Source organism: Nerophis ophidion, linkage group LG10, assembly GCF_033978795.1.
Source record: "Nerophis ophidion isolate RoL-2023_Sa linkage group LG10, RoL_Noph_v1.0, whole genome shotgun sequence".
Taxonomy (NCBI): Eukaryota; Metazoa; Chordata; class Actinopteri; order Syngnathiformes; family Syngnathidae; genus Nerophis; species Nerophis ophidion.
This window is the reverse complement of record NC_084620.1, coordinates 67,456,355-67,472,229: the sequence shown is the minus strand read 5'-3', so window position 1 is coordinate 67,472,229 and position 15,875 is coordinate 67,456,355. Positions and strand designations below refer to the sequence as shown.

Below are 15,875 nucleotides of genomic sequence, written 5' to 3'. Positions count from 1 at the left end.
GACTACGCTAACATTAACTGCCAACAACAAGAAAAGTAAGAAAAGAAAGTAAGCGACTTAGTGACATGATATTATCATCCAATTCTCCGAGTAACAAGAAAATACAAACAGGAAGAGAAGCCATTGCAACTTTGTTGGCAAATATTTGTTTCGGCTCGTGCAGCCTTGCTACTATACTACTTTGCAATCATGCAAAGTATGAATCTGACTAAAACTATTATTATTATTTTGTTTACATAGAGTATTCGTCTTCCACGCAGAGCAGTGTCAAGTGCGCCACAAAGATCAAGTGCAAACTTCTAGCCTTCCCAATAAAATTGCTGTGTTACATCCTGTCTGATTGGGTTAAGAAAATAAGACTTCCAGATGAATAGCTTCCATATTCAGTGTTACTATTTTGCTCTTGAAGAATCAATACCTTGGTGCAATTTTGCAGTGACAAAATCTTGCAATACAATTACATTTTCATTTCAAAATTGCACAGAAAAAGAACTTTTGAGACTTGAAGGAAGTTTAAATTTTTCAAAGTGTTTTACGATGAAGAAGAAAACCAAGCAAAATTGTCAGGGTTTCCCCCAGCTCGCCAATTTCTGCTATTCGGACACGTGACTTCTTCCCAGATGTGAAAACCAGTGGTGGTTGACCAAGCTCCGATGGCTGTTGTACAGTAAGCAGCGCACAAACTATCCAAGTATAAAAGAGGCTCAACTCTTACTGCAAAAAGCAGATATCGGCAAAATAATAAAATTGTGCAACGCAATAGATTCCTATACTTATTCAAAAAAAGATTTGTCAAGTGATATCAAGCATTATGTCGGTCGCGTTCCCAGACATATCGAACGATAGTGCTCCTGACAACATTCTACACTAAAAAACAGATGGAAACTAAGAAAAGCATGGAGGTCTACAGCTTCTTTGTGTCTGGCTGAATCAAGGAAATTGGTATCCAGACTGTTTCAGATAAATATGCATCGTTTTTGCTCGGGTAAAGGTGCATCTCATGATTAAGCTTTGCGTCTACGATGCCATGTTTGTTGCACGCACCGTTTACAAATAGCGTGCTTTTCTTGACTTTATTTAAAGTATAACTATCCTTTAATTCCCCAGATCAACACGGAACAACAGAATGAAAGTTGAAAAATGCTCTTGCAGTTGTTTATATGAAACTTGCTCTGGCAGTTGTTTATAATTCAAGATGGCTGATTTGTTTATTTGAGCTAATTTCGAGGTGTCCCTGAGCAAAACATCGAAGCCCTAACTGCTCCTGATGGGTCATGGTTAGCGCCTTGCATGGCATCGTCCACCGCAATTATTTTGCAATTTAGTTGTTTTTGATGTGCAATGACAATAAAAAGCCTTTTCCATTCTATTTGCTGAGTCGCCGCTGTAATTAGTTTGTCTGTGTTAGCGCCTATAATATTAATATCACTAATACTCGGTTAATATTCAAGTCACAAAATTTAAAAAGAGTATTGTTGCCGCTTTTTGGATTGTTGTTTATGGGATTTTATGGGCGGAATAGTGGGGCTCCCGTAGGCTCCACTGTAAGCGGACATTTATTTACGTTTATTTAATATTTAGTATGCATTAAAAAAAAATATCCACCCGTCATGTCTTTTCATAATGATTGTCAACGAAAAATTATAAAAAAAAAAAAAAGTGCAGTCCCCCTTTAAATAAGGCAACAATCCATAACAACATCGATTTTAATGCATTATTACTTTTTGAGCAATGACAGTTTTTAACAAAAACATTCCACTAACATTCTCGGGGATCTAATAGGGCCCTGTTCATAAAAGTGCTAAAAAAATAAGTCATACATTTTTTTTTACTTTCAAAGTTTAAGTCTCGAGTCCAGGGGTGTTCAAACTACGGCCTGCAAGACGTCATTAGTTTTATAAGGAATCTTACCCACAGGGAAATTGCATTAATTATAATAGTCTTGACAATTATGATGCTGATACTATGTCACCATATATTAGACACCATGAGCTATTCAGGTCAATGACCTTTAATGCTCTGAATTGTGCTATACGCAGCATTTTTCCCTATAAGACCCAATGCAAACAACCTTCCCTAGTCATGGTGCAAAAAAAATAAAATAAATCTTCATAGCACAAAATGTCAATAGACATAGTCACACAAAACACAACCTGCTTACTGAACTTTGTAGACATTATAAAAAATGTCCATCCACCATAAAAACATTAGAAATTACACTCATTTAAATCCATTATAAAGCAAAAACTCTCCCCAATTTTGTCCACGTTTAGCTCATTTTAGCTGCTCTATATTTCTGAAAACCTAAAGGAGGTTGTCACGAAAGTAAACAAAGTACAAGTATGTCTTTCACAAACTATTAATATCCAATTATATTAATCATTAATTATATATCCATCATTATTGTATTATAAGTACACATGCAGTGGGTAGGAAAAGTACTCACACCCCTTTAAATGTTTCACTCTTTGTTTCATTGCGGCTTTTTGCTGAACTCAAAAAAGTGTTTTTATCTTTCATTAATGTACATCATGTTGACTGAAAAAAACAGTAAACTGTAGAAATTTTTACAAGTTTATTAAAAATAATAAATTCTAAAAATCACGTGCATAACCCTTTGCTCAATACTCTGGCAGTAATTAGTCTCATTACAGTGTTTATGTATTTATATGTATGTATGTGTATGTATATATATATATATATATATATATATATATATATATATATATACACAGACACACACATCTATACACACATTATTAACCGTATCCACTCGACATCCATTCGCTTCCAAGATTTCTTGTTGTTCCCATTGGGTTAAGTTTTTTCTTGCCCTGATGTGGTAATATATATATATATATATTTATTTATATATGTGACTTTACATGCGGTCGATTCTCGACCACATTTCTTTTCAGCCCAATGCAGCCCCCAAGTCAAACAGTTTGGACACCCCTGCTCTAAATTAACATCAGATCCATACGTCAATTATAAGTTTGAAGCATGTTCGTCAAACTAATAATAATAATAACTGCTATAGCAGCCGCAACATTAATACGGCCACAACGACAACTCTTGCTGACCTACTGCCCTCGGTAATGGCACCATTCCCAAAGTATGTGGGCTCTATTGATAACCTCACTAACAATTTTAACGACGCCCTGCGCGAAACCATTGATAACATAGCACCGCTAAAGTTAAAAAAGGCTCCAAAAAAGCGCACCCCGTGGTTTACAGAAGAAACTAGAGCTCAGAAATTATTATGCAGAAAGCTGGAACGCAAATGGCGCACGACTAAACTTGAGGTGCACCATCAAGCATTTAGTGATGGTTTAATAACTTATAAACGCATGCTTACCTTAGCTAAAGCTAATTATTACTCAAATCTCATCCACCGTAATAAAAACGATCCTAAATTTTTGTTTAGTACGGTAGCATCGCTAACCCAACAAGGGACTCCTTCCAGTAGCTCCACCCACTCAGCTGATGACTTTATGCAATTCTTTAGTAAGAAAATTGAAGTCATTAGAAAGGAGATTAAAGACAATGCGTCCCAGCTACAACGGGGTTCTATTAACACTGACACGATTGTATATACGGCGGATACTGCCCTCCAAAATAGTTTCTCTCGTTTTGAGGAAATAACATTAGAGGAATTGTTACAACGTGTAAATGGAATAAAACAAACAACATGTTTACTTGACCCTCTTCCTGGGAAACTGATCAAGGAGCTCTTTGTATTATTAGGTCCATCAGTGCTAAATATTATAAACTTATCACTTTCCTCGGGCACTGTTCCCCTAGCATTCAAAAAAGCGGTTATTCATCCTCTCCTTAAAAGACCTAACCTCGATCCTGACCTCATGGTAAACTACCGACCGGTGTCTCACCTTCCCTTCATTTCAAAAATCCTCGAAAAAATTGTTGCGGAGCAGTTAAATGAACACTTAGCGTCTAACAATCTATGTGAAACCTTTCAATCCGGTTTCAGGGCAAATCACTCGACGGAGACAGCCCTCGCAAAAATGACTAATGATCTATTGCTAACGATGGATTCTGATGCGTCATCTATGTTGCTGCTCCTCGATCTTAGCGCTGCTTTCGATACCGTCGATCATAATATTTTATTAGAACGTATCAAAACACGAATCGGTATGTCAGACTTAGCCCTGTCTTGGTTTAACTCTTATCTTACTGATAGGATGCAGTGTGTCTCCCATAACAATGTGACCTCGGACTACGTTAAGGTAACGTGTGGAGTTCCCCAGGGTTCGGTCCTTGGCCCTGCACTCTTCAGCATCTACATGCTGCCGCTAGGTGACATCATACGCAAATACGGTGTTAGCTTTCACTGTTATGCTGATGACACCCAACTCTACATGCCCCTAAAGCTGACCAACACGCCGGATTGTAGGCAGCTGGAGGCGTGTCTTAATGAAATTAAACAATGGATGTCCGCTAACTTTTTGCAACTCAACGCCAAAAAAACGGAAATGCTGATTATCGGTCCTGCTAGACACCGAACTCTATTTAATAATACAACTCTAACATTTGACAACCAAACAATTAAACAAGGCGACACGGTAAAGAATCTGGGTATTATCTTCGACCCAACTCTCTCCTTTGAGGCACACATTAAAAGCGTTACTAAAACGGCCTTCTTTCATCTCCGTAATATCGCTAAAATTCGCTCCATTCTGTCCACTAAAGACGCTGAGATCATTATCCATGCGTTTGTTACGTCTCGCCTCGACTACTGTAACGTATTATTTTCGGGTCTCCCCATGTCTAGCATTAAAAGATTACAGTTGGTACAAAATGCGGCTGCTAGACTTTTGACAAGAACAAGAAAGTTTGATCACATTACGCCTGTACTGGCTCACCTGCACTGGCTTCCTGTGCACTTAAGATGTGACTTTAAGGTTTTACTACTTACGTATAAAATACTACACGGTCTAGCTCCATCCTATCTTGCCGATTGTATTGTACCATATGTCCCGGCAAGAAATCTGCGTTCAAAGGACTCCGGCTTATTAGTGATTCCCAAAGCCCAAAAAAAGTCTGCGGGCTATAGAGCGTTTTCCGTTCGGGCTCCAGTACTCTGGAATGCCCTCCCGGTAACAGTTCGAGATGCCACCTCAGTAGAAGCATTTAAGTCTCACCTTAAAACTCATTTGTATGCTGTAGCCTTTAAATAGACTCCCTTTTTAGACCAGTTGATCTGCTGTTTCTTTTCTTTTTCTTCTATGTCCCACTCTCCCTTGTGGAGGGGGTCCGGTCCGATCCGGTGGCCATGTACTGCTTGCCTGTGTATCGGCTGGGGACATCTCTGCGCTGCTGATCCGCCTCCGCTTGGGATGGTTTCCTGGTGGCTCCGCTGTGAACGGGACTCTCTCTGCTGAGTTGGACCCGCTTTGGACTGGACTCTTGCGACTGTGTTGGATCCATTGTGGATTGAACTTTCACAGTATCATGTTAGACCCGCTCGACATCCATTGCTTTCCTCCTCTCTAAGGTTCTCATAGTCATCATTGTCACCGACGTCCCACTGGGTGTGAGTTTTCCTTGCCCTTATGTGGGCCTACCGAGGATGTCGTGGTGGTTTGTGCAGCCCTTTGAGACACTAGTGATTTAGGGCTATATAAGTAAACATTGATTGATTGATTGATTGATTGAAATACTTTGTAATTACTTTTTTGTGTTTGTTTCATCCTTTTTCGTATGGCGCACAAAAAATGCAATATTTCCCTTAAAAAGTATTTCAAAGTGGAATATTGGATTTGAAATAATTAAAGACTTAAATAGGTTAATACATTATAACACCATTGGTTTTAATGCATAAATATTTTGGGAGCAATGAAAACTTTGTTGAAAAAACAGCCTGCATAGAAGCTTTGTGTTATTAGTCAACATTGCAACTTTTTCATGTTACATTTTCACCTGTTTGCTCTTGTTCCACTTTTATGTTTTATTTTTGTTGTATTTTTTGAATGGGCTATAGCAGGGGTTGGGAACCTATGGCTCGCGAGCCAGATGTGGCTCTTTTGACGACTGTATCTGGCTCTCAGATAAATCTTTGCGACATTGTTTAACACGATAAGTATTGAATAATTACGCTGGAAGTAACAGTGTTAAAAATAACGTTCAAATAATAAAACATTGTCATGCATTTTAGTCCATCCATCCATTTTCTACCGCACCTGTTCAAGGTTGCGGGTGGCTCAACCAAACCCAGCTGTTGTTTGGGGTACAGGAGGGTCGCACTATGGAAAGAAGTATTTTATTATAATTGGTTAGCTTCAGAATAACAATGTTATTAAAAAGAATACGCGACTTATTAGACTCTAAACATGTTTGTCTTACTTAAAATTGCACGCATTGTATTCAGTGTTAGAACAAATATTATATGGCTCTTACGGAAATACATTTTACAATATTAGGATTTCATGGCTCTCTCAGCCAAAAAGGTTCCCGACTCCTGGGCTATAGGCTGTTAAAAATTACCTGTGAGCTTCAAATGGCTCCTGGGCCAAATTGTGAACACCTTTAAGTTAGAACCTTATGAATCGATTCGGAAAATCGGCCATGATCTCCAGTCCTAAAAGCGAGGCTAGTCTTCTCTGCGTTTTGTGTCAGCGATCCTGAATATCTCATGACTGGAAAAATGTTGCAGATGTGGTAACGCCAAGGAAGCAGCCCCGGAAGACCCCTCTGGTACCCCGCAGCTTGGAGCCACCCGTGCTTGAGTTGTCTCCACAGGCCAAAGCCCAGCTGGAGGAGCTGATGATGCTGGGTGACCTGCTGGAGGTGTCCCTGGATGAGACCCAGCACATCTGGAGGATCCTGCAGGCCACACATCCACCATTGGAGGAGCGGTTCCTCCAGGTCATGGAAGTAGGGAACTGATTGCTTTCTACTTAAACTACTTGGTATCCCTGCTACATTTTTCTAGATCGTCTTTTTCTCCACAGCCGGATGACAATCCGATGGATAAATCGCTGAAAATCAAGACCAAGGACTCTGATAAAAAGAGGAAGCGGAAGTTAGAGCGAGCAGAGCATCACCACCACCACCATCACCACCACATGCTGATGACCACCACGGTCCTGGGCGACGTACGGTCGTCCAAATCCAAGGAACTGAAAAGGGCCGGCCTGGAGCTCGGCCTCGGGGGTAAAACCAAGAAGAAGAAGCTTAAACTGGGCCTGGAGAAGAACCGCGAGATGAAGCAACTGGCCAAACGTTTAGCCAAGGAGGAGAAGGAGAGGAAAAGGAAAGAGAAAGCGGCCGCCAAGGCGGAGGCCGTCAGGGAGGGGCTGGACAAGAGGAAAGAGAAGAAGATTCTGGACATTCCCTCCAAGTACGATTGGTCCGGGGCTGAAGACTCCAACGACGAGAACGCTGTGTGCGCGGCCAAAAACTGTCAAAGACCGTGCAAAGACAAGGTGAGCACTTTGCAGCTGAACTGCACATGTGTCATTATGTTGGTGTTGACTGGAAGTCACATTGCACCAAATGATTGATAGACACAAGCAGGGTTTACATGTTAACAGAGGTCAGAAGTAAGCAAGTTACTCCACATGCAGTGATAAACGTCAGCGATTACACTATTTATATATTTAACAGTCCCTCCCTTGATTTATTAGGAATACCATACAGCAGGGGTAGGGAACCTATGGCTCGCGAGCCAGATGTGGCTCTTTTGACGACCGCATCTGGCTCTCGGATAAATCTGAGCTGACATTGCTCGGCACGATAAATAATGAATAATTCCACTTGTAATCAAAAATAACGTTCAAAATATAAAACATTCTCATGCATTTTTATGTTCAAGAAGTTGCGTTAATGGTAAGAAGTAATTTATTTATTATTGGTTAGTGTGGGGCTTGCCCTCTTGGGGGTTCTTCAGACCACCAGGCACCGACATGAGAGCTTGTTCCAGGGTTACAATATTTTTTTATTTTTCAATAAGTCTCTTAGTTGCTTTCCAGCAATTGTCTTTTTCTCTTTCGTTCTCGCTCTCTCCTGGCTGCTGCTTATAAACAGAGTGACAGGTGATTAGAAAACAAGGCCCAGCTGGGCCATCTACGCACCTGTCGCTAATTTCGAGGTCGGCCCTGGCAACACCCCGCTTCGCTGCAGGCCCGCAGGCCACGCCCCCTCCACAGTTAGCTTCAGAATAACAATGTTATTCCAAAGAATAAGATACTTATTACACTCTAGAAATGTTGGTCTTACTTGAAAATGCACGGGTTGAGTTGTGCTCAGTGTTGAAAAAAATATTATATGGCTCTTACGGAAATACATTTTAAAAATATTTGGCTTCTTGGCTCTCTCTGCCAAAAAGGTTCCCGACCCCTGCCATACAGTATATACTAGGGCTGTCCACAGTGCAACCCGCAGCTTGTTTTTTATCGGCCCGCGACACATTCAAAACACAAAATTAAAACATCCCAGATTAGAATATTACACAAAAAACTAGAACATGCAATTTTGGGAAAAATTGCATTTGAATGCTGAAATGTGCAAGCCAGACTTAAATTCTAACGTTAGCATGCATCGAGTAACAATCATATGACTATGAAGTGTACGCATGTAAATAAATCTTAAAAAGTTAGCATGCCAACATGTTTCAAGTACTAAGTTATATGACTCTGAGGTGTACAGCGGCAAAATTGCCAAATAAAAAAAGTTAGCACACTAATGTTAATATGCTAGAATGTTAACTCTAGCAGGCTAACAAGATGTGTCAAGTACCAAGTCATGTATGAATGAGGAGTTCAGCTACAAAATTGTCTAAAAACGTTGTGGCTTGTGCAGCCCTTTTTTTGTGAATTATATTTATATAGCGCTTTTCTCTAGTGACTCAAAGCGCCCCACATAGTGAAACCCAACATCCAAGTTACATTTAAACCAGTGTGGGTGGCACTAGGAGCACGTGGGCAAGGTGTCTTGCCCAAGGACACAACGGCAGTGACCAGGATGGCGGAAGCAGGAATCGAACCTGCAACCCTCAAGTTGCTGGCACGGCCACTCCACCAACCGAGCCATACCGCCCCTTTAGCTTCTTTATGTACAGTCACTCCCCAAAGTGTCAACAACTCACATTTCAGCAGGCCTTTTTTAAATTATATGAATATATATTGTCAGAAAACAATACTGTACAAGTAAGAACTCCATTACAGAGTAGTCTGTGTACAGCTTGTGCACATTTACTATTCACTGAAAATGAGCAGACACAGGCGTGCTCACTTGTGTTGCCAGATGTTTACACAGTAAATATACACTAGTATGCAAGCTGTACACATGCTACTCTAAAACAGGGGTGTCCAAACTGATACAAAAAACCAAGCATTTTGATATTTTTCCTTTTTCAAAACAAATGCAATATATATATATTTATTAACCATTTAGGGCTACCCTCACGTTTGGTCCTGGGGACCCGGAAAGGTCTTAAGTCATAAATATGTAAAAAAAAAAAAAAAAAAAAAAAAAAACAACATCCTGCTTACTGCATCTGTTGATATAAAGTTGAAAAAAAAATCTTTGCCTTTTTTGGGGGGCAACACAAAGTATGTTATCTTTTCCATCCATCCATCCATTTTCTACCGCTTATTCCCTTTGGGGTGGAATAATTGATGTGAAGTATTTGGAGCCTTAAATAGGTCAATCATCTATAACAACATTGATTTTAATTCATTTTTATTTTTTGAACATACTTCCACAAGTGTCTCCCTTTGAGACACTTGTCATTTAGGGCTATATAAATAAACATCGATTGATTGATTGATAATGTTAGCATGCAAACAGTTAGCATGTGTCAAGAACAATGTTAAGGAAGTCATAGGTTTTTGGCTGTAAAATTGCCTAAAATGTTAGGATGTGTCAAGTACCAAGTCATATATGACTGAGGTGTGTGGCTGAAAAATTGGCTAAAAAAGTTAGCGCACCTATGTTAGCATGCAAACAGTTCGGGTGTGTCAAGTACCAATTCAGATGAGCCTAAAGTATTTGGCTGCAAAATTGGCATGCAAACAGTTAGCATGTGTCAAATACCTACTTATGAGTCTTCGGCATTTGGCTGCAAAATTTGCTTAAAAAAAGTAGCACGTTAAATTTTATGCTAGAATGTTAAATTTAGCAGGCTAACAGTTAGAATATGTCAAGTATCGGTCAAGGTGTTCAGCAGAAAAATTGTCCCAAAAAAATATGCACATAAATGTTAGCATGGCTTGTAAAATGAGCTGAAAAAGATAGCATGGTAATGTTATGAGTGTACCTGAGGCTGAGCCAATCAGAGGTCACGATACTGAACTGCGCGGTCTGATTGTTTTGGTCTTGCTGTAGTAGTTGTAATCCATTTAGCCGCTTTATTGCTTGAAAATGCTTATTTTAGGGCAAAATTATGGAGAATAAGGTTTGTTCCTGATAACACAGAGAGAAGATAAGGATGTTGTGTTCAGATAGTTTAACATAAATTGATTGGCCATTGTATCGGTTTTAATGAGAGTTGTCCGATAATAGCTTTTTTGCCGATATTCTGATATTGTCCAACTCTTAATTACCGATTCCGATAACAACCGATACCGATATATACAGTTGTGGAATCAACACATTATTATGCCTAATTTTGTTGTGGTGCCCCGCTGGATGCATCAAACAATGTAACAAGGTTTTCCAAAATAAATCAACTCAAGTTATGGAAAAAAAATGCCAACATGGCACTGTCATATTTATTATTGAAGTCACAAAAGTGTATAATTTTTTTAAACATACATCAAAACAGCAGCTTGGAATTTGGGACATGCTCTCCCTGAGAGCATGAGGAGGCTGAGGTGGGCGTGGGGGAGGGGGGTTAAGGAGTAGCGGGAGTGTATGTTGTAGCGCCCCGGAAGAGTTAGTGCTGCAAGGGATTCTGGGTATTTTTTTCTGTTGTGTTACGGTGTGGATGTTCTCCCAGAATGTGTTTGTTGTTCTTGTTTGGTGTGGGTTCACACTGTGGCCCATATTTGTAACAGTGTTAAAGTTGTTTATATGGCCACCCTCAGCGTGACCTGTATGGCTGTTGACCAAGTATGCCTTGCATTCACTTGTGTGTGTGAAAAATTATGTGACTGGGCCGGCACGCAAAGGCAGTACTTTTCAGGTTTATTGGTGCTCTGTAGTTCTCCCTATGTCCGTGTACACAGCGGCATACATTTTACTTTTTGAAACCGATACTGATTATTTCCGATATTACATTTTAAAGCATTTATCGGACTGCCGATATTATCGGACATGCCTAGTTTTAATATACAAAATGTATCGAAGGGGCCCCCGGCAGCCTTCAGTTTTCAATCTATGAGGCCCTTGCTGTAAAATGTTTGGACACCCCTGGTATAAACAGTAAATGTTAAAATGAGGGACCAACTGGGTCCCAAGGGTAAATAGGATTGCATTTTTGCATTTTTTGCAAATCATCAATTTTATGCGCCTTGCTGTCATTGAATGTGCTAATTACAAACCCTGTTTCCATATGAGTTGTGAAATTGTGTTAGATGTAAATATAAACAGAATACAATGATTTGCAAATCATTTTCAACCCATATTCAGTTGAATATGCTGCAAAGACAACATATTTGATGTTCAAACTCATAAACATTTTTTTTTGTGCAAATAATCATTAACTTTAGAATTTGATGCCAGCAACACAAGACAAAGAAGTTGGGAAAGGTGGCAATAAATACTGAAAGTATTTGAGGAATGCTCATCAAACACTTATTTGGAACATCCCACAGGTGTGCAGGCTAATTGGGAACAGGTGGGTGCCATGATTGGGTATAAAAACAGCTTCCCAAAAAATGCTCAGTCTTTCACAAGAAAGGATGGGGTGAGGTACACCCCTTTGTTCACAACTGCGTGAGCAAATAGTCAAACAGTTTAAGAACAACGTTTCTCAAAGTGCAATTGCAAGAAATTTAGGGATTTCAACATCTACGGTCCATAATATCAAAAGTGTCAGAGAATCTGGAGAAATCACTCCACGTAAGCGGCATGGCCGGAAACCAACATTGAATGACCGTGACCTTCGATCCCTCAGACGGCACTGTATCAAAACCAACATCAATCTCTAAAGGATATCACCACATGGGCTCAGGAACACTTCAGAAAACCACTGTCACTAAATACAGTTCATCGCTACATCTATAAGTGCAAGTTAAAGCTCTACTATGCAAAGCGAAAGCCATTTATCAACAACATCCAGAAACCCCGCCGGCTTCTCTGGGCCCGAGATCATCTAAGATGGACTGATGCAAAGTGGAAAAGTGTTCTGTGGTCTGACCAGTCCACATTTCAAGTGGTTTTTGGAAATATTTGACATGGTGTCATCCGGACCAAAGGGGAAGCAAACCATCCAGACTGTTATCGACGCAAAGTTCAAAAGCCAGCATCTGTGTTAGTATGGGGGTGCAGCCCTTAGTAGGAGCGGGCGCGACTGCAATCAGCAGACCCGCGTTGCGCATACGGTGGGAGGCGGACTGGGGAACTCTCCTGCGACGCGCACACAGCAACTTAGGGGATTCCTGTCACGGGACCCTGACGAGTGTGAGCCTGGCTGCTGACAAGTGGACTCAGGTTACGCCTGTAGGGAGTGACGGACAGGTGAAACCCTAGCTATAAGTCTGAACTACTGCCTGGCTTATAAAAAAGGGGAAGCCACACAGAGGGAGGGCTTGACCATGTCCTTGACCTCTGTGAAAAGAATCTTTATTATTTTTAAGCAATTCACACTACAGGTTACGCCTGGCATGGGTAACTTACCCATCTGTGAAGGCACCATTAATGCTGAAAGGTACATACAGGTTTTGGAGCAACATATGTTGTCATCCAATCAACGTTATCATGGACGCCCCTGCTTATTTCAGCAAGACAATGCCAAGCCACATGTCACAACAGTGTGGTTTTGTAGTAAAAGAGTGCGGGTGCTTTCCTGGCCCGCCTGCAGTCCATACCTGTCCATCATGGAAAATGTGTGGCGCATTATGAAGTGTAAAATACGACAGCGGAGACCCCGGACCGTTGAACGACTGAAGCTCTACATAAAACAAGAATGGGAAAGAATTCCACTTTCAGAGCTTCAACAATTACTTTCCTCAGTTCCCAAACGTTTATTGAGTGTTGTTAAAAGAAAAGGTTATGTAACACGGTGGTGAACACGCCCTTTCCCAACTACTTTGGCACGTGTTCCAGCCATTAAATTCTAAGTTAATTATTATTTGCAGTTTATGAGTTTGAACATCAAATATCTTGTCTTTGTAGCTTATTCAACTGAATCTGGGTTGAAAAGGATTGTGTTAAATCTAACACAATTTCCCAACTCATATGGAAACAGGGTTTGTACAACACAAAACAATAAATTGAGTATCCAAAAAGTCTACGTGGGGAGTGGAATAATAATCGGATTCTTTGACAGAAGAGGTTTTTTTTTTTTAAGCCTGAACACGTGTTTTCCTTGTGTGTACAGTAGTTGGAGTTAATAACCAACACTTGGACATCATGGAAATGTTATTGAATATAACTGCACTGGAACACCGTAAAGAGAGTTACACGTAACGTATTAACTGGCCAGGCCGGCGTCCACCGGCAAGTTAACAAGTGGCCAGTCCGCGGCGGCCAATCAGAGCGCCGGGATGGGTAGGCTTGTCAGCGGCGGTGACGTAATGACTGTCGATGGCGGTCTGTCTCCCACGCGCTAATAACCATGTCTCGTCAAGGTGGACTGGGTGCAGTGCGACGGCGGCTGCGACGAGTGGTTCCACCAGGTGTGCGTGGGCGTGTCCTGCGAGATGGCGGAGAACGAAGACTACATCTGCGAGGACTGCTCCCTCAAGGGGCCGAGGAGGAGGGGGGGAGGCGCCAAGCAGGAGGAGGAGGAGGAGGACGAAGAGGAAAGGGTGGTGGTGCTGGCAACGCCGGCTCTCCTGTCGTCCGGCGGCGGCTCGTGGTCCCGCGTCGCCACCGTGGTGGCGCATCTAAACGCGGCGAGCTCGTTGGCGTCCCAGCAGAGCAGTTAGCACTAGGAGAGACATCAAAGACTCCACCCAGTATCCCACCTGCAAGACGGAACACTCATCAAACTCCAGCCTCCTTGGACCCGACTTGAGTTTTAGCTCGAAGAATCCACCAGCTCCAATATGAACTCCACATGTTTAATCCAACGCAAAACTGCAACTTCAGTAGGGCTCCTGCTTCAAGAAATGGTTGTAATGTAGTGGAATTATTTATAATGTACATAGCTTGAAAGCAATTAAATAATGGATTGTGGCTTTTTTTTTCTCACCTTTTAATAAACTATTCCTAGTCAAACAAGTCTATTTAATACATCGTGTTGTAGTTTCTGTGTGTGTGGTGCAAAAAGGGTGTGAAGGGTAGAGGTGTGTTGCGGTCGGCCGAGTAAAATCTGGTGCAAACTCGTTTCAACCACCTTATTTTGAGTGACTGGATAAATGAATAAATGACCAGAAGAGTCACCTGGAATTGAGATTTAACGCGGGGAAAAAAACAATTGCTTCACATGGAGAGGAGCCAGATGAAGTGGTTCGGGCATCTGGTCAGGATGCCACCCGAACGCCTCCCTAGGGAGGTGTTTCGGGCATGTCCGACCGGTAGGAGGCCACGGGGAAGACCCAGGACACGTTGGGAAGACTATGTCTCCCGGCTGGCCTGGGAACGCCTCGGGATCCCCCGGGAAGAGCTAGACGAAGTGGCTGGGGAGAGGGAAGTCTGGGTTTCCCTTCTTAGGCTGCTGCCCCCGCGACCTGACCTCGGATAAGCGGAAGAGGATGGATGGATGGATGGATGGGCTTCCATTTTATTGCGCGCTATTGCTGAAAACCAAAAAAAAAACATTGCTGATTGTTTTGTGTCCACTGACTAGGACTTCAAAACAATCGCATCGCATCTTCAAAACAACTAATCGATTATTGCTTTCCAACTATTTCCAAAATGCGAAAAAATAATTTAAAAACCTTTTTTTATATATTTTTTTCCAGTAATTGAAATTTTTCCTCCATTATACATAAAATATAATTTGTCCTAGGGTTAAAAAAAAGTTTATAAAGTTACTACAATTTTTTTATTTTTTTATTTACAAATTATTAAAACATACATTGTCCCACATTGTGAATAAAAAATATGTTTTTCAGTTTTATAATAATATAACACATTTGATAGTAATCTATGTAAAAATGTTATCCATCCATCCATTTCCTACCGCTTATTCCCTTTTGGGGTCACGTGGGGGCGCTGGCGCCTATCTCAGTTACAATCGGGCAGAAGGCGGTGTACACCCTGGACAAGTCGCCACCTCATCGCAGGGCAATTTAAAAATGTTAAGGGATATATTTTTTTTTACAAATTAAACATTTAAAAACATTTTTCATGAAGTTTAACACATTTTCTTATAATGCGCATAAAAATTTAAGTATAGTAGTATAAAAAATATTTTAAGTATAGTAGTATAACACATTTTACGGAAATGTATTTGAAATAATTATAATTGTCCAAGTGTTTTTACAAATAATTATAATTTTTCAAATTTCCACACATTTTGATACATTATTCATTATATAAAGCATATATTATTCGGTATGAGACTAATATATTTGAAAAATGTTTTGAAATATTTACACTTTCTTATATTGCGCATAGAAATTATTTTCAGTATAGTAGTATAACACATTTTATGGAAATGTATTTGAAATAATTATAATTGTCCGTGTTTTTACAAATAATCATAATTTTTCAAATTTCCACACATTTTGATACATTATTCAATTTTTCATAAATTTCCACACATTTTGATACATTATTCATTATATAAAGTATATATTCTT

General features: G+C 40.5%; 1 protein-coding gene across 1 annotated transcript in view; it reads left to right on the top strand.

Moving 5' to 3' along the window:
- Window positions 1-14,349, top strand: part of kdm5a (lysine demethylase 5A) — a 56,892-nt gene extending 42,543 nt beyond the window's left edge. Inside the window, exons 27-29 of the mRNA XM_061914506.1 lie at window positions 6,674-6,894; window positions 6,972-7,445; window positions 13,755-14,349. Of these exons, the coding sequence (XP_061770490.1) occupies window positions 6,674-6,894; window positions 6,972-7,445; window positions 13,755-14,054 (995 nt within the window). The 3' untranslated portion in view covers window positions 14,055-14,349. The remainder of the gene's footprint in view (window positions 1-6,673; window positions 6,895-6,971; window positions 7,446-13,754) is intronic.
- Window positions 14,350-15,875: the final 1,526 nt, after the last annotated feature.